The 26,916-nt window shown below is 41.5% G+C and overlaps 1 protein-coding gene and 1 pseudogene across 8 annotated transcripts in view; both read right to left on the bottom strand.

Moving 5' to 3' along the window:
- The window catches only part of SLC4A5 (solute carrier family 4 member 5), a 111,606-nt gene that overhangs the window by 77,000 nt on the left and 7,690 nt on the right, over positions 1-26,916 (bottom strand). For 7 of the 8 annotated variants that reach the window (XM_074011462.1, XM_074011461.1, XM_005575561.4 and 4 more), the window contains 2 exons: positions 20,639-20,716; positions 10,489-10,680 (listed from right to left, as the gene is read on the bottom strand). In XM_074011462.1, coding sequence (XP_073867563.1) covers positions 10,489-10,680; positions 20,639-20,714 — 268 coding nt within the window. In that variant the 5' untranslated portion in view covers positions 20,715-20,716. The remainder of the gene's footprint in view (positions 1-10,488; positions 10,681-20,638; positions 20,717-26,916) is intronic. The other variant, XM_074011463.1, reaches the window with a different exon arrangement.
- LOC102141193 (keratin, type I cytoskeletal 18 pseudogene) lies at positions 12,365-13,774 on the bottom strand (annotated as a pseudogene).

Raw genomic sequence — 26,916 nt, 5'->3', positions numbered from 1 at the left:
GAGCTCACCCACTTGAGCCTGGCTCTTCATTTTGCTTTGGGACTGTGAGAAACTCCTTTGCTCTTATAATATAAACAATCTCTCCCCACACCCGTTCTCTCTCTCTTTCCCCAAGCCAGTTCAAATAGGTTTCTGGCATTGTGATAAAATTACCTTCTTAATCATGAGTCCCCTTTGTATGAAATTCTAGAGCGTGAAGATTTTTTTCTGAGTACATTCTTGAAAACCATAAGTGTAAAGGTTATAAAAGAATATTGAGCTACTGTCATAGAATAGTTAGATTAAGTCTAGTCATGTGAAAAGTAAAAGAGCGGGGAGTAAACAAAGGCAGGGCAGGTCTAAAGAAAGAAAGAGGGGTCAAGGAAACATGCCATGACCCTGGATAAGGGAGGAAACTCAACTGGGTCAGAGGGGCTGGCAGAGCCTGGCACACGCATGACCAGCCCCCCAAAAGTGCTTGTGGATGGAGCCAAAGCTGGAGAAGCTCTAAGTATATTGGGGGTCAGGGGAGACTCAGTCAAGGCTAGCTGAGAAATTCAGATAAGAGATCCCGCTGTCTTTCCCATCTGAGTCCCCTACGCCACTCTGGACCTCCGAGCCTGGGAAGGGCAACAACCTCAGTGTGAAATCAGAAAGGCCTCGAGCGTTTACAAGACCCAACAGCAAAAAGAGAACAATGACATCCATCTCATTGGAGCACCAGAGGAGAGGCAGACGCTTCTGGAGAGCCAAAGGGTAAAAGGCAATTATTACTCATGATTTAAGATTTTAAAATGTCACCAACAGTCTTCAATTTGCATGTTGTCCTTATTGCTCTGTTTTGGTAGATACAAATGTAGTATAATGAAGAAGTTGTCATTTAAAACCAAACTAAAAAGTTGCTCTGCTTTTTCCTTCCAAGCCAAGAGGGGTATGGAGCCTAATTACATCAGTAGGAAGTTGAATCTTGATCCTGCTTCTTTCATCTGACAGAGGCCAGTGGGAAGGGAGAAAGAAGAAAATTTAAAGCCTCTTTCAGATTTTTTTTTTTTTTTTTTTTTTTTTGAGACACAATCTCACTCTGTCACACAGTCTGGGGTGCAGTGGTGCAATCTCAGCTAACTGCGACCTCCGCCTCCGGGGTTCAAGAGATTCTTATGCCTCAGCCTCCCAAGTACCTGGGATTACAGACATCTGCCACCACACCCAGCTAATTTTTATATTTTTAGTAGAAACTGGGTTCGCTATGTTGGCCAGTCTAGTCTCAAACTCCTGGCCTCAAGGGATCCGCCTGCCTCAGCCTCCCGAAATGCTGGGATTACAGGCATGAGTCACCATGCCTGGCCTTCTTTCAATTCTTTTATGCTGCGTAAGGGCTAGACTGAGAGACGGTCTTTGTGTTTAGTTCAACACATTATGTGTCCAGTTGCCCTGAGTTAAGGTGAGAGAGACAGAGGTAAATCATATGACAGGTAAAGTGAGTGGAGTGTGTGTGTGTGTTGGAGAGGGGCACTGAGGAGAGGGGACTCAGAAACCGAGAAGCAAGGAGATATGAGGAGACTCAGGAGCGCAGTGATGGGGGGTGGGAGTTGCCAAAAATATGGTGGGAAGGTGAAACTACAGAGGCAGGTGGCCAAGGGGAAATCTTCAGCGGCCAGAGGATTTTTAAGAACAGGGATATCTAATATCTCATTTTAAAAATTGAGTATCTTGGCTGGTTGCAGTGGCTCATGCCTATCATTCCAGCACTTTGGGAGGCCGAAGTGGGTGGATCATTTGAGGTCAGGAGTTCAAGATCAGCCCGGCCAACATGGTGAAACCCTGCCTCTACTAAAAATACAAAAATTAGCCGGGCATGGTGGCAGGTGCCTGTAGTCCTGGCTACTCGGGAGGCAGAGGCAAGAGAATTGCTTGAATCTGGGAGGCAGAGGTTGCAGTGAGCAGAGATCACACCACTGCACTCCAGCCTGTACAACAGAGGGAGACTCTTTCTCAAAAAAAAAAAAAAAAAGAAAAGAAAAAGAAAAGAAAAAGAAAAAATTGAGTATCTCTGCAAAGTAAACCCCCTCCATGGTTCTGAACCTTCAACAAAGCCTGCTGCTCACCTATATGCTTTAAATGACCAATTTTGAGGAAACCACAGCAGGGCAGAACTCCATACCTGGGCTTTCCTAGAGGTTAAAGCAGAGAACAGATACCAAAGGTGAAGCACAGTGAGACTGAATCCACCAAGCAGGGACTTGGAGCCAGGGCAACATTGAGACTAGAAGCCTTGGAAATTCACAGACATTTAAGCAAAGGTGTGGGCCTACTCTAGAATGTGGTGAGGAGGCTGGAGTCTATTTTAGTTAACCATATGGAATAAAGTTATAAAAACTTTATATTAGGACTTTCATTGGTTCACTTGCAAATTCAGGCTCTCAACCCATTTCCCCTTAAGGTCTTAAGGTCACTAACTCAAGATTCTCTCCTGATAGCGTTTTTTGCTTGTGTTTTGTTTTTGTTTTTTAGGAGAACAGCCCTCATGGCTAGGGAGGGAATGCAGTATACACTGAAAATTCAGGGAGATCTTGATTTAAAGGTTTCAAAGGGCAAGAAAAGAGACGGATAGATACAGGCTTCCTTGAGATAATTTTAATGTGCCTTCCTTCCCCAGCCCCGGGGTCGGGGGGAGCATAAAAGGTCTAGAATGATCTTTATCCTTTCTCCTTTTTCCTCCTCCTTTCCTCTTTTCTCACTTCTCCCCACTTCACCACTCCCTTCAAGATCCAAATTAAGTAGACAAAGGTGAGGAAGCCACCCCCATTCTAAAGTTTCAAACCCTAAAAGAAAACCAATTGTCGGCCAGGCACCATGGCTCACGTCTATAATCCTAGCACTTTGGGAGGCCGAGGTGGGCGGCTCACTTGAGTCACTTGAGGTCAGGAGTTTGAAACCAGCCTGGCCAACATGGGGAAACCCATCTCTACTAAAAATACAAAAAAAAAATTAGCCAGGTGTGGTGGCACACGCCTGTAATCCCAGCTACTCGGGATGCTGAGGCAGGAGAATTGCTTGAACCCAGAGTGGAGGTTTCAGTGAGCCGAGATTGTGCCACTGCATGCCAGTTTGGGTGACAGAGCAAGACTTTGTCTCAAAAAAAAAAAAAAAAAAAAAGAAGAAGAAAAAAAAAGAAAGCCAATTGTCTTTGCTCCTATGTTTGAAACGTAGCCTGCCTCAGGAACTCTTTAGTGCAAGAGATGTTTTAGAGATAAACTTATTTTCTATCCTAACCCTTGCTCCTTCTTTAACAGAAAAGAAAGACAGCATGAAACATGTCTTTGGTCCTAAGGCTTTGGAACCTTGTGAGGTTCCAGTGTCTTAATAGAGAGCCTTTCTCTCCTTTACTTCTCATCTTGGGGTAATTTTGATCTTCTGGTGACCCCAGCGTTGCTCAATACCTGGCAAATAGATGAAGGCTTGAATATTTTTCACACTCCTCCCATCAGAAGGATCTCATAAGCTTCTCAGTACCAGTGAGGGCAGCCAAACCAAACAAATGCCCACTTGTAGAGGAAAAAGATTTGGGCATGGTGCTCTTAAATTGGGTTAATGTGTATAAAGTGAACCAACTATATGTTAAGTGCCTACCATGCACCATGCACCATGTGAGGTATCTAATATCTATTTATCTCTCATTTAACAACTCATAGCAATTTGGCATGAACAACCATGTAGTTTGGCTAGGACCAACCTGGTTTCAGCACTGAAAGTCCTACCTCCCTTATCCTGGGACATGTCTCAGTCCTGGGCAGATTGAGACAACTGGCCACCCTGCAACAATCTTTCACTCTCCAGATGAGAATACTGAGACTCCAGGGTCTACACACCCCGGCTGGGTTTGACCAACCTTGTTTCTCTTAAATCTTGGCTCCAGTTCTTATTAGCAGCCTAGAAAAGTGGAAGTGCAACCACATTTCTAAAGCTGCTTCTAATCCTCTTTCTCCTAACGGCCTCTCAAGAGGTTTTCACAGCCAGAAAACACATTTTTTTCCCCCAGGGTAGAAATCCTGGCTCCTACTGACTTTCACCACAGTTTGATGATTCTATTCATCATATGAGTTCTGCTTGAGTCAAAATTGATTGGCTACTAAGTATTGACTTCCTAAATTATTAATATATTCACACTGGGGGGAAGGTGTGGTAAGGAGGAAGAGAGAAAATAAGTAAACCAACTGCTATGGCCTATTATTTCCTACCTATCTATTCCTTTCAACATAAAGCAATTTGGGTACTTGAAAGGACATCATTATCAGCCTGGGTCCAATATGGTGACTGACCAATGACATCTTACACAGGAAAGTAATGTAGTGAAAGGGCAAGCACAGTCTTTGGAGTCAATAGATCTGTTTTTATTTCCCACCTTCACTGATTAACATCTACATTATGCTACATCTCTTTGAACCTTAGTTTCTCAATATGAAGATGGGGATAATAATATCTCCCTTTTACTGGTGGTGTGAGGACTGAGAAGATGTAATTCCTGATTTCAAATTATATTACAAAGCTATAGTAATCTAAACAGTATGGTACTGGCATAAAGACAGGCACATAGACCAAGGGAATATAATAGAAAGCACAGAAACAAATGCACACACACATGGTCAACTAATATCTGACAAGGGTGGTAAGAATACCCAAAGTGAAAAGACTAGTCTCTTCAATAAATGGTGTTGAAAAGACTGGATATCCACATGCAGAAGAATAAAATTGGACTTCATCTTATACCACTGACAAAAAACTAACTTGAAATGGATTAAAAGCTTAAATGTAAGACCTCAAAACATAAAAGTGCTAAAGGAAAACAGCAGAAAAGTTATTTTACACTGGTCTTGGCAGTGATTTTTTTTTTTTTTTTTTTTTGATATGGCACCAAAAGCATAGGTGACAAAAGCAAAAATAAACTAATGTAACACCACCATATGAAAAGGCTTCTGCATGGCAAAGGAAACAATCAACAAAATGAAAAGGCAACCCATAGAATGGGAGAAAAGATTTGCAAGCCATATATCTGATAAGGGCTTAATACCCAAAATATATAAGAAACTCATACAACTCAATAGCAAAAAAACCAAATAATCCTATTTTTAAATGGGCAAAGGAAGCCAGGTACAGGAGCATGTGCCTGTTGTCCCAGTGCCTCAGGAGTCTGAGGCAAGAGAATAGCTTGATCCCAGGAGTTCAAGTCCAGCCTGGGCAACACAGTGAGACCCTTAAAAAAAGGCCAAGGATCTGAATAGATGTTTTTCTAAAGAAGACGTATGATATGGTTTGGCTGCGTCACCACCCAAATCTTATCTTGAATTTTAGCTCCCATAATATCCATGTGTCATGGGAGGCTCGCGCCTGTAATCCCAGCACTTTGGGAGGCCGAGGCAGGCAGATCACCTGAGGTCGGGAGTTCGAGACCAGCCTGACCAACATGGAGAAACCCCATCTCTACTAAAAATACAAAAATTAGCTGGACGTGGTGGCACCCGCATGTAATCCCAGCTATTTGGGAGGCTGAGGCAGGAGAATTGCTTGAACCCGGGAGGCAGAGGTTGCAGGGAGCCGAGATTGCACCATTGCACTCCATCCAGGACAATAAGAGCAAAACTCCATCTCAATAAATAAATAAATAAATAAATTTCATGAGACCTGACAGTTTTATAAAGGGCAGTTCCCCTGCACATGCTCTCTTGTCTGCCACCATGTAAAACATGCCTTTGCTCCTCCTTCACCTTCTGCCATGACTGTGAACCTTCCCCAACCATGTGGAACTGTGAGTCCAGTAAGCCTCTTTTTCTTTATAAACTACTCAACCTCGGGTATGTCTTTGTTAGCAGCATGAGAACGGACTAATACAACATAGAAATGGCCAATAGGTACATGAAAAAGTGCTCACCATCACTAATCATCAGGGAAATGCAAATTAAAACCAAAACCATAGTGAGATATCACCTCATAACTGTTAGAATGGCTACAAAAAGACAAAAGGTAACTAGTATTGGCGAGGATGTGGAGAAAAGGGAACACTTGTGCACTGTTGGTGGGAATGTAAATTGGTACAGCCATTATGGAAAATAATCTGGAAGTTCCTCAAAACATAAAAAGTAGAACTAGCCTATGATCCAACAATCCCATCTCTGGGTATACATCCAAAGGAGGCCAAATCAGTATCTTAAAAAGATATCCACATGCCCATGTTCACTGCAGCATTATTCACAATAGCCAAAACAGAAATAACCTGCATGTCCACTGACAGAAGAAGGGATAAAAAAAATGTGGCATATATAAATATATACAACAGAATATTATTCAGCCATAAAAAAGTAGGAAATTCTGCCATTTGTTTCAACATGGAAGAACCTGGAGGGCATGATGCTAAGTGAAATAAGCCAGAACTATTGCATGTTCTCACTTATATGTGGAATCTGAAAAAGCTGAACTCATAGAAACAGAGGGCAGAACAGTGTTTACCAGGGGTTGGATGTGGAAGATGGGGAGATGTTGGTCAAAGATGAAAATTTTCCAGGGATCTAATGTACTGCATGGTGACTATCGTTAACAATACTGTATTGCATACTTGAAATTTGCTTAAAGAGATCTTAAGTGTTCTTACCATACACACGCACAAAGGTAACTATGAGTGGTGATGAAGGTGTTAACCAATTTGATTGTGGCAATCATATCACAATGTGATAAACATATCACAATTCACATATCACATATCACAATGTGATATGTTTATCAAATCATGTTTTATACCTTAAACATATATAATTTTGTCAATTATATCTCAATAAAGCTAGAAAAGAGAAATGTATGAATTTCCTTTTCTTTAATCCTCCCAGCTGCCTTTTCTAGCTAATTTTTACTTATCATTTAAGACTCATGACAGGTGTCACCTGCTCCAGGAAGCCCGTGCTGCCCCCTCTGCCACCACTCACCACCTGGGCCTATGTGCTCCTGTTTCTCCTCCTATAGTTTCCTGTGCAGACCTCCATCAGCATACCTCCCACCAATTTATGCTTATCTGTTTGTGGGTCTATCATCTCCAGGTGCAAGATGTCTTCTCCAAGGGGCTCTGACATGATCCAGAGGGCAACTTTGAAGCAAGGGGCTGCTTTCCATGTAGGGTATGGAGCCAGTACAAGAAGGACAAGGATGCCTGGGCTGGCCTCTTCCTGCCCCTGACCTGCTGTGGGATTGAGGACCAGCAGTTAGTTGGGCCTCAACTGGAGTGAGAGCAGGGACTTCACATGGTTATGTAAGTTAAATGTGGTTCACGGAACCATCAAATTTCTTTAGGATAGTGTATCTTTTAACCAGGTACTCTGGAACTTAATAGAAAAGTACAGACACCCAAGCCCCATTCACATCTAACATGTCAGGCAGCTGGATTGTGTATTTCAAAACTGTCCTGGAGGTTAGGAACTTTGCGGCATATATCAAAGGCACCCTCATGGGTCTCTGAGAAAGGAATAAAAGTGAGCTACTCGGCCTTTGTTTCAACTTTATAGTTATGATTATTAATATTATACATTTTAAAAATGATATTGAACTATCATTCTCAGGGGGCTTTCACAGGTACCAAGCCCCTTCACATACACTGTCTTATTGGATCTTTGCCATTATTCTGTAAGGCAGGAACTGAAGGGGTCTCTGCTCAATCCTCCATCTGCATAGTGTGCCTGACCCTCAGGTCCAGACACATCTAGCCACCCTGCCTGGCCCAGGCCCCTCATACTCTGCAGGATGACCCTGTCCTCTGAAGTGGGAGTTCCTGCTGGGCTATGCAGCCAGACCAGCTGGGCCCCCTGTCTAGGTGTCTGGATGGATTTATAGAACAGACAGGGCACTCAGAGAGGAAAAACATATGTGTTCAGGTGTCCTACAGCAAAGAGAAGTGGGAGATTCAGACAATTATCCAGAGGAGGCAGGTAAAACGATTCTGGCGCCGTTTCATTTTCCCTTCCATAGGGCATTGACACTATCCCTGAGATGTGGCAAGAGCAAGGTTTATATCTGTATCACACATACAGTGCCCATTTTGCTTAGAAGTGAAAGCGGGTTGAGACTTCCACTCCATGAAGAAGTGAAAGCGGGTTGAGATTTCCACTCCATGAAGAATGGCAGAAACCAACTCAATTCCCATGGGCTGCAGAAAAATCACTGTGGTTGGTGACCTTGTTATCAGGCTTTGTGGCTTCCTCAAACTGGAGTGTCTGGAATTGGGGTCTGGAATGTATTCTCAGGGGTAGAAACGTTTCACTTGAACTTTTAAATTTTGCTTCCATTTTGATGATAATCTTAAAAAATTCCTTCTATTAGATGGAATAGCAAAACTTGGGTTACAATTCATAATTAGAAGATATTTTTATGGAATAAAACCCTAATTAGTTAGATTATTTCTCAAATTGGAATATGTGGCTTCCTGGGGCCCTACAAATATAAAAATGCATTTTCGTGGGTCCACAGGACTTTATTTTCCCTTTAAAAGGGGTCTTCACTTTACTCCAGCTTATGAGACATGGCCTAAAATTCCCTGTCCTCCCAGGCTCTCCCATTCTTCCTTTCCTACTCCACAGCCCTATTGGGAACAAGCCAGTAACACATACACATAGTATAGGAAGAGCAGGCGGTGAAGGAAATGCACCAATATATTTGGTACAAATACGAAAAAGGGGCTGGATGTGGTGGCTCATGCCTGTAATCCCAGCACTTTGGGAGGTTGAAGCAGGTAGATCACTTGAGGTCAGGAGTTTGAGACCAGCCTGGCCAACATGGTGAAACTCTGTCTCTACTAAAAATACAAAAATTAGCTGGGTATGGTGGTGCGTGCCTGTAATCCCAGCTACTCGCGAGGCTGAGGCACGAGAATCACTTGAACCCAGGAGGCAGAGGTTGCAGTGAGCTGAGATTGCGCCACTGAACTCCAGCCTGGGCAACAGAATGAGACTGTCTCAAAAAATATATATATGCCAAAGGGTTCTACATTCTTTTTTCTTTGGTTTGCAGTTAAAATCAGTGTCCACTTAACTGAACGAGAAACCACCAAAGCAATGTCAAATCCACCATCTACAACTACTTCTGTGATGTTCCATGTCACCTCTTCTAGAGTCTTTGAGCAGAGGGCATCAAATCTAAACTGCTTTCTTCTTCTCTGGCTCAGGAGGGACCCAGCAGACTCTACTTTCCAAGGACGACCTCAATCCTGAATATAGGAGAGGTGGTGGGGTGACAGGGGAATATCTCAGAGACCATGTCAATATGTGTGAGGCATCCAGAACCAACATGGGGGCAAGAGGTCTTCCCAGCAGGCTTGCTTTCCTCTTGGTCTCTGATGTTCCCACTCCTGAGCAAGACTCTGTGTGTGTGCGTGTGTGTGTGCGTGCGCATGCGTGCATGTGCACGTGTTTTGTATGTGTTGTGTGTGTGTGTGTGTGTGTGTTGTATTTTAACTACAGCCCATCTCTTACACTGGACTTCTCCAAAGGATTTACCATTACCCCATCTCCTACAAAGGCACATTTACTCTGGAAAAGCCACAGGCCCTGGTCGACCTAATGCCAATGAGCGGGGTTGCAGAGGGCTCTGCGGGGTTGGGGGTAGCTCTCATGGCCTGTGAGAGCAGGTGCATCAGGTCTCCTGCCAGGATACTAAGATGCAGTCACTGCCTCTGACACTCCTTGGAAGGTAAAATAAACCAACTTTTCCATGTTTAAGACAGTGAGCTATATATACAGTAGAAACCAAACTAATACTATTTATTAGGCAGGTTTGGGATATGCTGAGAGTGAAATCACGTCCCCAGAAACATCAGTAAAGTCTAGAAAATAAAATGTCATATTTGTGCTCTAAGGATTCCAGTCATTTTTACTCCTCTTAAGATTGATAATTTTCTTTCCATAGGAAAGAGCAAAAGACTGATTTTTAATTAGCCCAGTGCTGTTTTCTGAAGGAGTAGAGGCAGTCCTGGGGTCTTTGTTGTCCTGGGAGAAAGCTTCCTAGGTGTCTTGCAAGCTATAATGCAGGGTGACTAGACAATTCTGTACCAGGCCTTTCAGTTCCAGTGAGGAGAGAGGGTGGAGCTAATGTAACAAGAACTTCAGTTTACTGAACACAATGCCTTGTACAAAACAAGCATGTCCATTATTGGTTCTTAGAGCAACGACTGTATGGTCCTTGGAATTTGGAAATGAGGGAAATAATTCTGAGAATTAAACCATGAAATCAACACAGAATGGATCACAGTGGAGGTCTCAAAGTCCCTAGAGAAAGACAGAGGGCTTCAGTCTGACCAAAAGTGTCATTGAGAAGGAAGGCTGGCCAAAAATGGAAGCAGAGCAGAGGGGGCCTGAGAGGCTAGGCTGAGCCATGTGGAGCATTACCCACATTCTCCAGAAAATCCCCCCTGCCCTGCTGGGTCCCATCTGGACACACCAGCACGATGGCTCCCCAGAATGCACCGCTCAAGGAACTCACGAGTCCTGCTGATAAGATCCACGCTGCTGTCCCGGCTGCTTGCCCCACTCCCTGGGCCAGTCAGTTCCTGCTGCGGCTGGTCTGGCCGCAGGCCCCAGTGGACTTTTTGCAGACCCGAAAGATGTCCCTTCTGGTCAGTTTTTCTTTGAGGGTACGTGGGTACTGGAAGCCCAATGTGGATAGGAGGGCATTCTGTGGGCACAGCACAAAAGACAGGAGAGGCAGGGTTACTGAAAATTGGCATTTTCCCATAATATCCATCAGTTATGAAGAGATTGGGCTGCAGAAGCAAAACGGAAGACACGGAATGCCAGGATGGGGTCATTGCCCTGAGGCTTGGGTTTGACAGAGCTCCAGTAATGAACCAAATCAACAGTTGCTGGAGGGAATACCCTCAGTGCTATAATTAGAATTCTGTTAGAATGAGCAGAACTCCCAATTCCCCGTTCTTGCTTGTCCGGAACAGTGATTACTGGATATGACTTATGACACGTGGTTCAGGGGAAATTCCCTTAGTGGGTCACAGATGTAGTTCAAAATGCCAAGTGCTCTCTTTGATTGTTAGGGGGAAGTCATATGCATTTCTACTGAGGGCCATTTTTACTAACAATCAAGGACTACAGAGACTACTTATCAGAAAAGTGAGTTATTGAGAGTTTCACAAAGCTGGCTTTGTAAACTAAAATTTCTAAGAACTAAAGTTACCAAGAGCCCTAATTCAGAATCCCACTAATAAGCCTGATTACTATTGAAAACCAGGGTAGTGGGCAAAGCACACAGAGGCAGCTGGAATTCCCTCACCTCTCAGATAGGATATTGCTACCAGTTTAACATCAGTGTTGTCTTAAGTCAACAATTTTTAAAATAATTAATAGATTTTTAGAACAGTTTTAGATTTACAGAATTATTGAGCAGACAGTACACAGAGTTCAATGTACCTACCTCCACCCTAACCCCACCTCCACCCCTACAGTTTTCCCTATTATTAACATCTTGCATTAGTGTGGTGCATTTGTTATAATTAATAAGCCAATACCAATACATTATTATTAACTATATAGTTTACATTAAAGTTTACTCTTCTATTGTCTAGATACTTCTATGGGTTTTGACAAATGCATAAGGACAACCATCTACAATTATATATCATATAGAATAGCTTCACTACTCTAAATATCCTTTGTTTCGCCTCTTCATCTCACCCCTTCCTCTCTCCAACCCGCCCCCCCACTTTTTTTTTGAGACAGAGTCTTGCCCTGTCGCCCAGGCTGGAATGCAATGGTGTGATCTCGGCTCACTGCAACCTCCCCCTCCCAGGTTCAAGCGATTCTCCTGCCTCAGCCTCCCAAGTAGCTGGGATTACAGGCATGCACCACCATGCCTGGCTATATTTTTTGTATCTTTAGTAGAAACAGGGTTTCGTCATGTTAGCTAGGCTGGTCTTGAACTCCTGACCTCATGATCCACCCATAAGCTAAGCATGACCATAAACCATAAATAACATCTCCAACTAGAAACATTCCAAACCCCTCCCTGACCAGAGACATGCCAGCCCTGAGACAACCTCCCCTCCAGCCAGAGAGATGTCAGCCCCAGGATAACTGCCTCTCCCATCAGAGACAGTCCAACCCCACCATAAACTTCTCCCCCACAGAGAAACATTCCAAGCTTGTGGTAAGTTCTCTCACTCTAAAATAAATAGTCTTAGTCTGTTAGAGAGAGTGCTTCTGACCCAAATCAGCCAGAAGCCCCTCTCAGGTTTATTCTCCAAAATAAACCTGTCTTTGACTGTCGAGCCACTTTCCATGTTTCTTTCCTTTCTTTAACTCTTACAGGAATCATATATTATGAAGCCTTTTCATATTGGCTCTTTCAATTAGCAATATACATTTAAGCTTCCTCCATGTGTTTTCAAGGTTTGATAGCTCATTTCTTTTGTTGTTGTTTTTTAACCTCTGAACTTTTTATTGGCCTCTTGCTCCCCAAAGGGTACCCTGCTTCTGCTGGCTTAATGTCTCAGAACTTTGGTGTCATTGTTCTCAGACACCACTTTGCCACCCACTATCTGGTGGGTAGTGGTCTTCTGGATGATTTGCATGGAGTTGCCGCTGTCCAGGGCATCACCAAGACTGAAGTCCTCACCATCTTCCAGCAGGCAGTGGTAGGGGGTGATCTCAGCCTCCAGCTTGAGCTTGATATTCAGCAGGGCCTTGTACTCCTGGGCCTGGGGCTGTCCCTTTGCCCAGGTCTGTGCCAGCTCTGACTCCAGGTGCAGCATGATCCCATTGAGCTGCTCCATCTGGGCCTCCACCTCCCTCAGGGTGTTCTCCAAGCTGGCCTTCAGATTTCTCATGGAGTCCAGGTCAATCTCCAAGGACTGGACTGTACATCTCAGCTTCATGAGCATCATCTCAGCAGCTCCAACCTTGGCAGACTGTATGGTGACCACTGTGGTGCCCTTCTCCATCTGCTGAGACCAGTACTTGTCTAGCTCCTCTCAGCTCTTCCGAGCCAGCTCACTATATTGGGCCCAGATGTCTGCCATGATCTTGGCGAAGTCCTGAGATTGGGGGGCATCTACCTCCATGGTCAACCCAGAGCTGGAAATCTGGGCTTGTAGGCCTTTTACTTCCTCTTCATGGTTCTTCTTCATGAAGAGCAGCTCCTCCTTGAGAGCCTCGATCTCTGTCTCCAGCTGCAGCCAAGTGACATTGGTGTCATCAGTGACCTTGTGGAGCCCACTGATGTCACTTTCCACAGACTGGTGCATGGCAAGCTGTGTCTCATACTTGATTCTGAAGTCATCAGCAGCAAGACGGGCCCTGTCGATCTGCACAACTATGTGGGCATTGTCCAAAGTATTTGTGAAGATCTGAGCCCTTATGTCCTCAGTGGTCTTGAAGTAATGGCTCCAGTCTCTGACCTGGGGTCCCTTCTTCTCCAGGTGCTCCCGGATTTTGCTCTCCAGCTTCCTGTTCTCAGTCTCCAGGCTCCTCACTCTGTCCAGGTAGGAGGCCAGGTGGTCATTCAGGCTTTGCATGATCTCCTTCTCATTCAGGATGCCTCCCATTCCTGCCAGACTCCCAGCCATCCCCATGGTCAGGCCTCCAGACCCCATATCGCCCTGGAAGTTGGTGCAGCAGAACACAAAGATCTGGGAACCAGAGCCCCCAGCGCCTACATAGATGCTGGCCGCACTGCTCACCAGCCAGGCGCCATAGCTTGGTGGCTGGACAGAGCCCAGGGACTGGTAGTTAGAGAAGGTGGAACAAGTGGTGAACCTCATGCTGGCCAGTGAGGAAAGTGAGAGGAAAGGACTCAGGCTTTGCCAATGACCTCATTTCTTTTTATCTCTGAATAATACTTCAATGATGAATGTACTGTAGTTTGTTCATTCATTCTCCTATTGAAGGACATCTTGGTGGCCTCCAGTTTCGGTGATAATGAATAGAGTAGCTACAAACATTCATATGTAGGCTTCTATGTGAACATAATTTTCAATTTAATTGGGTAAATACCTAGGAACATGATTACTGCTTCAGATGACAGGACTATGTTCAGTTTTGTAAGAAACTGCCATACCGTCTTCCAAAGTGGTTATACCATTTGCATTCCCACCAGCAATGGAAGAGCATTTCCTATTGCTTTGCATCCTCACCAGCATTTGATATTGTCAGTTTTTTTAAAAATAGCCATTCTAATAGGTGTTAGTGGATCTCATTGTTTTAATTTTCAATTCCTGAATGACATATGACATTTAGAATCTTTTTATATGCTTATTTGCCATCTGTATATCTTCTTTGATGAGGTGTTTGCTCATATCATTTGTCCATTTTAAAATTGGGTTGTTTGTTTCCTTATTGTTGAATTTTAAAAGTTCTTTTGGTATTTTCAGATGCAAGTCTTTTATCAGATATATACATTTTGCAAATATTTTCTCCTAGTCTGTGGGTTTTCTTTCCATTCTCTTAAATGTCTTTCATAGAGCACAAGTTTTTAATTTTAGTAGAGTCCAGCTTATCATTTTTTTCTTTCATCAATTATGCTTTTAGGGTTGTATCTAAAAACTCATCACCAGACCTAAGGTCACCTAGATTTTCTCATATGTTATCTTCTAGAAGTTTTATAGTTTTGCATTATATATTTAGGTTTAAGATCCACTTTAAGATGATTTTTTGAAAGGTGTAAGGACTATGTCTGAATTTTTTTTTTTTTTTTGAGACAGAGTCTTACTCTGTCATCCAGACTGGAGTGCAGTGGCATGATCATGGCTTACTGCAGCTTTGACCTCCTGTGCTCAAGTAATCCTCCCACCTCAGCCTCCAGAATAGCTGAGATCACAAGCATGCATCACCACACCCAGCTATTTTTTAAAAAAATTTTAGTAGTCTCAAAATCTCTACATTGCTCAGGCTAGTCTTGAACTCCTGGGCTCAAACAATCCTCTCGCCTTGGCCTCCCAAAGTGCTGGGATTACAGGTATGAGCCATTGCACCCGGCCTGGATTCTTTTTCTTTTTTTTAAGCATATGAATGTCCAGTCATTCCATCACCATTTGCTAAAAATATTATTCTTCTTCCATTAAATTGTCTTTGTGTCTTTGTCAAAGATCAGCTGATTATATTTGTGTGGGTCCATTTTTGGGCTATTTATTCTGTTCCACTGATCAATTTGTCTGCTCTTTTGACAATATCACACTTGATTGTAGTAGCTTTACAGTAAGTCTTGAAGTTGAGTAGTGTCAGTCATTCAACTTTGTACTTCTTCAGTGTTATGTTGGATATTCTGGGTCTTTTGCCTTACCATATACACTTTAGAATCAATATGTCAGCATCCAAAAAAAATAACTTGCTAAGATTTTTACTGGGATTATATTGCATCTATAGATCAAGTTGGGGAGGACTGACAACAATGTTGAATTTTCCTACGCATGAACATGAAATATTTTTTCATTTACTTAGATCCTTGATTTCCTTCATTACCTTTATAGTTTTTCTCATGTAGATCCTGTATACATTTTGTTAGATTTATTTCTAAAATTTTTGGTGCTACTGTATCATGTCTTAAATTTCAAATTCCAATGGCTGGTATATAGAAAAGCAACTGTACCCTAAGACTACATCCTGAGACCTTGTTATAGTCACTTATTAGTTACAGGAGTTGTTTGGTAAATCTTTGGAATTTTCTGCATAGACAGTTATATCATCTGTGAACAAAGATAGTTTTATTTCTTCCTTCCCAAACTATATACATTTATTTCCTTTCCTTGTCTTATTGCATTAGCTAGAATTTCCAGTATGATATTGAAAAGGGCTGGTGAAAGGGGATCTCTTTGCTTTGTCCCTGATCTCAGTAGGAAAGTTTTGAGTTTCTCATCATTAAGTATGATGTTAGCTATAGTTTTTTTGTAGATTTTTAAAAAATCAAGTTGAGGAAATTTCCCTCCATTCCTAGTTTACTGCAAGTTTTTACTATGAATAGGTGTTGGATTTTGTCAAATGCTTTTTCTGCATCAATTGACATTATTGTGTGATTTTTCTTCTTTGCCCTATTGATATGATGAATTGTCTTAATTGACTTTTGAATACTGAACCAGCCTTAAATACCTGGGATAAATCCTTTTGGGTCATGGTGTATAATTATTTTTATACATTGTTGAATTTGATCTGCCAGCATTTTGTGGAGGATTTTTGCATATATATTCATAAAGGATATTGATCTGTAGTTTTTCTTTCTTGTCATGTCTTTATCTGGTTTTGTACTGGGATAATGCTGACCTCATGGGATTAGTGAGAAAGTATTCCTTCTGCTTCTATTTTCTGGAAGAGATTGTAGACAATTGATATCCTTTCTTCCTTAAATGTTTGGTAGAATTCGCTAGTGAAATCATCAAGGTCTGTTGCTCTTGTTTTGTTTTTTTTTTTTTTGTAAAGTTGTTAATTATTATCTATTACCTCTCTGATAGTAATAGACCTGTTCAAATTATTTATTTCTCCTGTGTGAGTTTTAGTAGTTTGTGTCTTTCAATAAATTAGTTCATTTCACCTAAGTCATCAAATTTGTAGGCACAGAGTTGTTCATAATATTCCTTTATTATCCTTTTAATGTCCATGGAATCAATAATGATCACCTTTCATTTCTGATATTAATGTATGTCTTCTCCCTTTTTTCCTTGGTTAGCCTGGCTAGAGATTCATCCATTTTATTAATCTTTTTAAGAGATAGCCTCAGTTTCATTGATTTTTCTCTATTGTTTCCTATTTCTAATTTCACTGATTTCTGCTCTATTTGGTATTATCCCTTTTTTCTTCTTGCTTTAGGATTATTTTGCAATTCCTTCTCTTGTTTCCTAAAATGGGAGCTTAGGTTGTTGCTTTTAGATCTTTCTTCTTTTCTAATATATGCATTTAATGTTATTCATCTTCCTCTAAGCACTGCTTTTGCTGCATCCCACAAATTTTGATAAGTTAAATTTTCATGTTTGTTTAGTCAAAAATATTTTCAAAATTTTCTTAAGACTTCTTCTTTGACTACTCATATATTATTTAGAAGTATATCGTTTAATCTCTAAATCTGTTGGGATTTTCCAGTAATCTTTCTGTTATTGATTTTTAGTTTAATTCCAATGTGGTGTTACAGCATACTCTGCATGACTTCTGTTCCTTTAAATTTGTTCAGGTGTGTTTTATGTCCCAGAATGTGGTCTGTCTTGGTGGATATTCCACATGAGCTTGAGAAGAATGTGTATTCTGCTGTTGTTGGCCGAAGCATTACACAAATGTCAATTAAATCCAGGTGATTAACATGCTGTTCCTCTCAACCGTATCATTACTGATTTTCCGCCTGCACGATCTGTTAATTACTGGTAGATGGGTGTTGAAGTCTACAACTGTAATAGCTGATTTGTCTGTTCTTCAGTTTTGTCATTTTTTTGCCTCATGTATTTTGATGCTCTGCTGTTAGGTGTATACATGTTAAGGACTATTACGTTTTCCTGAAGAACTGACCCTTTTATCATGATGCAATGCCCTCCCTTATCCCTGTTAAAGAGATGTTCTTTGCTCTGAATTCTTCTTTGTCTGAAATTAAGATACCTATTCTTGCTTTCTTTTGATTAGTATTATCATGGTATATCTTTCTCCCTCCCTTTACTTCTAATTCATCTGTATCTATCTATCTATGTGTATATATATATGTGTGTGTGTGTGTATTTGCATTTTTTTTGAGATGGAGTCTTGCTCTGTGCAGCTTCCACCTGTAGGATTCAAGTGATTTCCTGCCTCAGCCTTCCGAGTAGCTGGGATTACAGGTTTGTGCCACCATGCCCGGCTAATTTATGTATTTTTAGTAGAGACAGAGTTTTACCATGTTGGCCAGGTTGGTCTCGAACTCCTAACCTCAAGTGGTCTTCCCACCTCAGCCTCCCAAAGTACTGGGATTACAGGTGTGAACCATCGCACCTGGCCCGTGTCTTTATATTTAATGTAGGTTTCTTGTCACATAGTTGGGTCTTGTTTTTTGAGCCTTTCTAACATCCTCTGTCTTTTAATTGATATGTTTAGACCATTCATATTTAAAGTAATCATTGACCAGGCGCAGTGGCTCACGCCTGTAATCTCAGCACTTTGGGAGGCCGAGGTGAATGGATCACTTGAGGCCAGGAGTTCAAGACCAGCTTGGCCAACATGGCGAAACCCCATCTCTACTAAAAATATAAAAAATAAACCAGCGTAGTGGTGTGAACCTGCAGTCCCAGCTACTTGGGAGGCTGAGGCACGAGAATTGCTTGAACTCGGAAGGCAGAGGTTGCAGTGAGCTGAGATGCACCATTGCACTCTAGCCTGAGCGACAGAGCAAGACTTCGTCTCTAAATAAATAAATAAATAAAGTGAGTATTGATATCAGTGAATTAATATCTACCATGTTTACAACTATTTTGTGTTTGTGGCACTTGTCCTTTTTTTTTTTTTTTTTTTTTTTAAGACGGAGTCTTGCTCTGTCGCCCAGGCTGGAGTGCAGTGGCCGGATCTCAGCTCACTGCAAGCTCCGCCTCCCGGGTTTACGCCATTCTCCTGCCTCATCCTCCCGAGTAGCCGGGACGACAGGCGCCCGCCACCTTGCCCGGCTAGTTTTTTGTATTTTTTAGTAGAGACGGGGTTTCACCGTGTTAGCCAGGATGGTCTCGATCTCCTGACCTCGTGATCCGTCCGTCTTGGCCTCCCAAAGTGCTGGGATTACAGGCTTGAGCCACTGTGCCCGGCCAACACTTGTCCTTTTTTTTTTTTTTTTTTTAAGAAAGAGGGTCTTGCTATGTTGCCCAGGCTGGCCTCAAACTCTTAGCCTCAAGCAATTCTCCTGCCTCTGTCTCCTGGGTAGCTGGGACTACAGGCACATGCCACTATGCCCAGCTCCTCCTGTGGTTTTAATTGAGCACTTTATATGATTCTGTTTTCTCTCATCTCTGAGTGTATCAATTATACCCCTTAAAAAATTATAGTGGTTGCCCTAGACTTTGCAATATACAGTTAGAATTAATCTATGTCCACTTTCAAATAACACTATACTGTTTCTCAACTGAACTATGGAGAAGCATGTCTAAGCCTTTTAGAGAGATGTTGAATATGCTTTAGAGAGATGTTGTATGAGTCTACTCTGGTTGGTGCATTCCTAGGTACTGGGGGTCAGGTTACTTGGATGTCAGTGTCCAAATCTGTATGTAGTCCCAGCTCACCCCACTGCATGCTCTTCTGGATCCCATTCTCCCCTGGATGTAACAGGGATGAAGAAAATGAAGTGGAGATTATTATGAAGTGTGGCCTCGCTTCCTAGGGGACGGGTGTCAGAATGACTAGTTTCCCTTCTTCCTCCTCTCACCTCCCCATATCATGGTGGAACTTCCCTTCCCTACACTGCATTGTTTAAGCAAGCTGCAGTTTGAGATAAGAAGTAGACACTAGCACTTAGAGGTAAGTAGTTCCACTCTAAGGGCTTAGCATATTTGGGTCTTCCAACGACAAGTTCCTATTCTCCACCCTTGAGGCCAGGAATGGAAATGAAAAGAAGCAGGTATTATCAAAAAGACCCCAACTCAAGAGGCAGCTGCCCTGGGTGCTCCCTGGCTTGTCCTTTACTTGATCTGTGGCCATCCTGCCTCTGTAGGACTCAGTGAACTCATCTGTAATGTGGGAATGAAAATCCTTTCTCTACCGAACTGGCGTCTGAAAAGATAGAATGGGATCATGTATGAGAACATGATTATGCAAACTGTAAGGGGCCATACACAGGAAGAGTATACTTATTAAAAAAATCAGAGGAGATGGCTGTCAAAAAAATATTTTACTTTCTGTTCTGAATCTAAATTGTCCCATCTTTTCTTGGCTTCTATCATAATCAAAAGAGCATGGTGATTTAGCTGGTGAACTGTGGAGAGTGGCTTGCCCTCACCCAAGTCTACATTCTCCTTCGTGGCTCTGCAGGACCTCTCCTCTCACCGTAAGTATCTTGCAGTTTGGCTCAGGACATGTGCCAAGTTCTCCTAGCAACTCTTTAGGGCATTTTTCTTGCTTGACAGCTCCAAAGTGGCTCTACGCATTCTGCAGCTCACAGAGCCTGTAGGTGGACAGTGAGGTTGGTATTTTCCTTCACATGGGGCTGGGGTAATGATGGCACTAGCCACCCGTCTGACTGCCTTTTCATAAGCCCTGTGGCTTCTTCTCTGTAGTGTGTAGGAGGCTTCGGGCCTCTAAAGTCAGCAATTCTGGAGCAACAGAAATACCTGCCACCCCAACATCCTCTTGCACTGGTTTTAACTGAGCTGGCAGTTTGGGAATCTATTAATATAAAATGTTGATATTTGGCATTTATTATGGTTTGCAGATCTTGTAAAATTAGGTGAGTTACATTTTGTGTTGGGGAAGCTATACTCTAATCCACACAGGCAAAGTGGCAGTTTCCTGTCTCCAGCCTGACCATGCAGTCACCTGGGGGACACCATGAAGGCTGGTCCCACCAGCCTCAAGGAGACACTGTGGATGAGTCAGGAAAAGGGACCTGCTCCCTAGACTCTCCAGCTGCAAGAGTTGTTATAAAGACATCCAGAGAATTCTCAGTGCCTCCTGAGATTTGCATAAAGTCCTCAAAGTGACCTCACCTTTCTGATCCGGAAATCTCCTCCTGTGGTTAGTGTGGTCCAGCTTTCCTACCCCAGCCTTCTCCTTCACCTTCATGACTATAAAGTAAAAGGAACACAGCCTCAAAATGTATACATTAAAAAGGGTAGGATTTCAAGGATAAATGGCCAAATCCATAGTCACAATGGGAGATTTTAATACAGATAAAAAACTAAGAAAAAAGGACATATAGCCGGGTGTGGTGACTCACAACTGTAATCCCAGCACTTTGAGAGGCTGAGGCGGGTGGATCACCTGAGGTCAGGAGCTTAAGACCAGCCTGGCCAACATACTGAAACTCCATCTCTACTAAAAATACAAAAATTAGCCAGGTGTGGTGGCATGCGCCTATAATCCCAGTTGCTAGGGAGGCTGAGGCAAGAGAATCTCTTGAACCCGGGAGGTGGACTTTGCAATGAGCTGAGATTGCACCACTATACACCAGCCTGGGCAACAGAGCAAGACTCTTGTCTTAAAAAAGAAAAAAAAAAAGGACATATAAACAAATTGAAGAATAATTTCAAACAGAGAACACACTTCCTTTTCAAGTACAAATGACACCATTTACAAAGAAAGCACATATACTAGGTCACAGAAAAGCCTCAGAAAAGTAACTTTATTATGCTTCTATAGTTTATATATAATAAGCCAAATTTATATTGTGGTTTCCTATTAAAACCATCATTCAAAATTATTTTATATAAATATACTTGTATATATAGTAATTTCTAATCATGGGTTTAACAGGAAACCACAATAGAAATTATTAAATATTTGAACTCAACATTTATAAATACAACATATTGAAACTTGTGGGATGCAGCATACTTAGAGGGAACAAGGAAAGAAGGCAATTACTTTAAAAGATTATTAAGATAGCGGCTGGGCGCGGTGGCTCAAGCCTGTAATCCCAGCACTTTGGGAGGCCGAGACGGGCGGATCACGAGGTCAGGAGATCGAGACCATCCTGGCTAACATGGTGAAACCCCGTCTCTACTAAAAAGAATACAAAAAACTAGCCGGGCAAGGTGGCGGGCGCCTGTAGTCCCAGCTACTCGGGAGGCTGAGGCAGGAGATTGGCGTGAACCCAGGAGGCGGAGCTTGCAGTGAGCCCAGATCGCGCCACTGCACTCCAGCCTGGGCGACAGAGCGAGACTGCATCTCAAAAAAAAAAAAAAAAAAAAAAAGATTATTAAGATAGGCAGTCGAGCCAGGTGTGGTGGCTCACACCTGTAATCCCTCCACTTTGGGAGGCCAAGGCAGAAGGATTGCTTGAGGCCAGGAGTTCATGACCAGCCTGAGCAACATAATGAGACTTCATCTCTATAATACACACACATATATTTATCTTGTTAGATATATGTGTATATATATATTAGATACATATTTTATAAATATATATATGTGTGTGTATATATAAATATGCACCAGGTGTGATGGTGTGCTGTAGTCCTAAGCTACTTGGGAGGCTGAGGCGGGAGGATCATATGAGTCCAGAAGTTTGAGGCTGCAGTGAGCCATATATGATTGTGCCACTACATTACAGCCTGGGTGACAGAGTGAGACTCTGTCTCTATGAAAAAGAAAAAAAAGAAAAAACAAAGGCATTCTATGTAAGATCAATCAGAAGAAAAGAAGAATTTTAAGTAAACAACACTAGGAATGAAAAAGGGACATAACTTAAAATATAGTTGGGAATTTAAAAATTATAATTCCATTAAAAAATTGATGCCAATTAATTTAAAAACTTAAATAATAACAATAAAACTTAAACAATAACAATTACATTGCTATGTGCCAGATACTATTTTAAGTGCTTTGCATATATGATTTAATTGAATCTTCTCAACAATCCTATGAAATAAATAACATTATTATTCCCATTTTACAAATGAGGAAACCCAGACACAGAGAGCTTAAATGACTACCCACATGGAAAAACAAAACCAGACAATCTGTTTCTGGAACTAGAACCCTTAGCCACAAGGCTAATAAATGGATACTTCACTACAAAAGTAATAGAAGTATCAAAATTGACTTTAAAAAAATTAGAAAACCTAAATTAACCAATAACAATTGAAATGATTGTAGGAAAGGCACCACAATCAGTCATATATTGATAATTATTGAAGTTATGCTACAAAAGATTTGAAAAAAAAAAAGAGTTGTAAACTAAAAATAAAATCCTAAGCCTCCCCACCAACTGAATGGACTCCCTCTTGGCCAAGGGGATCCCAGGCATATATTAAAAACTGAAATCCTGGCCAAGACAGGATAGGAAGTCAGACACACCTTGTTATATTCTCTCCTTTTTGCAGTGTAGACATAACTGATCAGCATTTATGTTAAAATTGAGAATAAGACTAACAGAACAGATCCTTTGTGGCAATAAGGTACCAAACTATAAACAAGACCTAAAGCCAGGCCAGGCAAGGGTTAAGTCATGCACACCTACACTTGAAGAATAGCTGTGTCCTAACTGCCACAAGGTTTTTCTTTTCCTCTAGCAGCTAAACAAGCACTGGCCTTGAGACAAGCAATATTAGAACAATTCGCAGCACATCTACCAGCAGACGCTGACTAACCAACCCCCTGCTCCATAAGCCATAACTATAGCTTTGATTGGACAAAAGACTGACTTCAGTAACTTTCTCCTGATAAGATCACGAACCATGGACTGGTTCTGGTCAGTTTACAGAGGCTGTGCACTTGAACTCCTACAAAGATATTCTAATGTATAATGCCTAATGTAATACATTTAAATGTAACAGCCCCATCCCAAGGTGAATATGGGCATGTGTAATATGCATGTTTGTTCAATACACATGTATCAGGACCACCTTCATGAATATTCATAGATCCTCCTGTAATCTATTGAATATGCATGTTTGGCCAACCCAGTCATTACCCCTCTTCCTTCGAAGTGCCCATCTCTGATCTAACCCTAAGGCTGTGGTTCCCAGCCTGTAACATGGCCACCTTGCAGCCTGTAACCCTTTACAAGAAATACTTCTCTCTAAATGCATAGATTATGTGATTTTTAAGTTAATAGGGTCATCATCATTTATTTTACTTTTGTTGTGTTTGAAAATTTTTCTATAATGCAAAGAAAAATAAACACCAGGAACAGATAGTTTTTTAAAATGTTTTATCTGAACCTTCAAGGATTAGATAGCTTCTACATATACAAAATGTTTCTCAAAGATAGAAATAGGACATCAGAGGCAATAGGGACATCTGAAGACCATGATGCAGAGTGGGCTGAACACAGGGGAGATGGTGGGAAATCTTCATAAGGAGTTCTGATTAAATCCTCAGGTCTCTCTTCTAGGCTCTAGTCTCCTATAATGCCCCTTCTACTCAGAATATGGAGGTGCCCTGTAGGAGACTAAAGCCTAGGACAGAAGATCCCTGGATAGCTGAGGGCAAAAAGGAGTAATTTCACTGGGGAAACAAAAAGGAGTTAAGTAAATGCAGTTAGCCCCTCAGCCCTTTGCCTGTTGGACTCCTAGAACCCTAATGAAGGTTAGGCCCTCCAGGCAGGACATTGGAGAACTTTCAGATTCCAACATTTTGGGGACCTCTGGCAAAATGGCAAGGGCTGCATCCAATTGCCCACTGTAAGTCTATCATTCAACAAGTCCAGCCTGGCCACTTGGCAGCTGTTTAGCAGTTCCACTTCAAAACATGAACAGCCAGCCAAGAATCACCAGAATGACAGATGCCAAAACAAACAAGAAAAGAAAAAGTCCAAGGAAACAGGAGCAATGTAGGCAGCCAAAGAAACCATTAAAACTATGTAGTAGCAAATGCCACAAAAGCAAAAATAGACAAATGGTACTTAATTAAACTAAAAAGCTTCTACATAGCAAAATAAACAATGAACAAAGTAAACAGACAACCTACAGCATGAAAAAAAAATATTACACACTGTGCATGTGACAAAGAGCTAATATCTAGAATCTGCGAGGAACTCAAACAACTCAAAAAGAAAAAACAACCCCATTAAAAAGTGGGCAAAGGACATGAACAGATATTTGGCAAAAGAAGACATAGAAATGGCCAACAAACATAAAAAATGCTCAATATCACCAATCATCAGAGAAATGCAAATTAAAACCACAAAGAGATATCATCTTACACCAGCCAGAATGGCTATTATTAAAAAGTCTAGGCCTGGCAAGGTGGCTTATGCCTGTAATCCCAGCAGTTTGGGAGGCCGAGGTGGGGGGATGGCCTGAGGTCAGGAGTTCAAGATCAGCCTGGCTAACACGGTAAAACCCCGTCTCTACTAAAAATACAAAAATTAGCCAGGTGTGGTGGTGCGTGCCTGTAATCCCAGATAGGAGGCTGAGGCACGAGAATCGCTTGAACCCGGGAGGCAGAGGTTGCAGACTGAGATTGTGCCACTGCGCTCCAGCCTGGGCAACAGAGTGAGACTCTGTCTTACACACACACACACACACACACAAAGTCTAAAAATAACACATGTTGGCCAGGCTGCAGAGAAAACATGCACTGTTGGTGGGAATGTAAATTAGTACAACCTTTATGAAAAACAGTATGGAGGATTCTCAAAGAACTAAAAATAAAACTACCATTTGATCCAGCAATCCCACTACTGGTATATGCCCAAAGGAAAAGAATCATTATATTAAAAAAGATACCAGCACTTGTATGTTTATTGCAGCACTATTCACAATAGCAAAGATATGGAATCAACTTAAGTGTAATCAATGTAGGATTGGATAAAGAAAATGTAATATATATATATATATGTGTGTATATTTATAATGGAATGCTACTCAGCCATAGAAAATGAAATCATGTCTTTCGCAGCAACATGGATGAAACTGGAGGCCATTACCCTCAGTGAAATAACTCAGAAACAGAAAGACAAATCCTGTGTGTTCTCACTTAAAAGTGGGAGCTAACAATTGGTACACACGGACATGTAGAGTGAAATAACAGACACTGGAGACTCCAAAAGATAGGAGGGTAGGAGGGGGTGAGGGTTGAAAAGTGACCTATTGGGTACACTGTTCACTGTTCGGGTGATGAGTACCCTAAACTCAAACTTCACCACAATGGTATGCATGTAAGAAACCTGCACTTTTACTCCCTAAATATATATTTTAAAATGTTTAAGTTATTTTAAAAACTATGTAACTGGTGCTCACTTTAGTAGCACATATACTAAAATTGGGATAATAAAAGATTAGCATGACCCCCATGCAAAGATTACAAAACAAAGACAAAAACAAAGATAGTTAATATCTTCAAGGAGATTGTTATAGGTTTGTTTAATATAGTTCCTTCCTTGGCATCCAGTTTTTGGCCTGACATAAGTTGTTTGAAACCCAATTAGTTGTACTCCTTTGGCCTAGTTAAAACTTCCCCTCCCCATGTGATTCTCGCTCTCTCTCTCTCCCCCCCATTCACTGATTGAACATCCTACTGCCTCTTGACTTCCCACCAGCTACCCCTAACCTCTCCAAGATCTGTAAGTAATAAATTTTTTCTGTTTTATGCATTTTGGTTTCATTGTGTCTCACCTGACCACCTAAACCTTATTTTCCTCCTGGTTAGAGCTCTCCTAGAAAGTGGCTATCTTGGTTTCTGGCTACTCTGCAGGGATAGCTCTCAAGACCAAATTAGAGGAAATCACAACAGAGACAAGAAAAGACATTGTATTCATGACAACAAGAAAAGCAGAATTAAAAATATCTTAGAAGAAAATTTTCAATAAAAGACTTGGAACATAAATTTGAAGGAGTATATCAGATAATAGAACACAAATAAAAGAGATTAAACAAATACTATGATAAAACAAGAAAACCAGAGAATCAATCCAGGAGGCCCAAACATCAAAGTAATAGGAATTCCCAAAACAGAGATAAAAAAATAGTGGAGAGAAAATTATCAATGAAATAACATGAGAATATTTTCCAGAACTGAAGGATTTGAATTTTCTGATTGAAAGAGCTTTCATTCAGCTCAGAAAAAATAATTTAAAAAAAAATCCACTCCAAGTCACATGTTTATGAAGCATTAGGACATCATGGATAAAAAGATCTTAAAAGCTTCCAGAAAAAAATAAGTCACCTACCAAGAATCTGAAACAAGAATTGACATCAGATTTCTCAATCACTATAGTGGAAGCTACAAGACAATGAAATCATGCTTCCAAAAGTGAGACAAAATTATTTCCAACCTAGAATTCCAGTCCCAATCAAGCTATCAATCAAGTGGGAGAGTA

Source organism: Macaca fascicularis, chromosome 13 (genome assembly GCF_037993035.2).
Source record: "Macaca fascicularis isolate 582-1 chromosome 13, T2T-MFA8v1.1".
Taxonomy (NCBI): Eukaryota; Metazoa; Chordata; class Mammalia; order Primates; family Cercopithecidae; genus Macaca; species Macaca fascicularis.
This window is presented reverse-complemented; position numbering and strand designations above follow the sequence as displayed.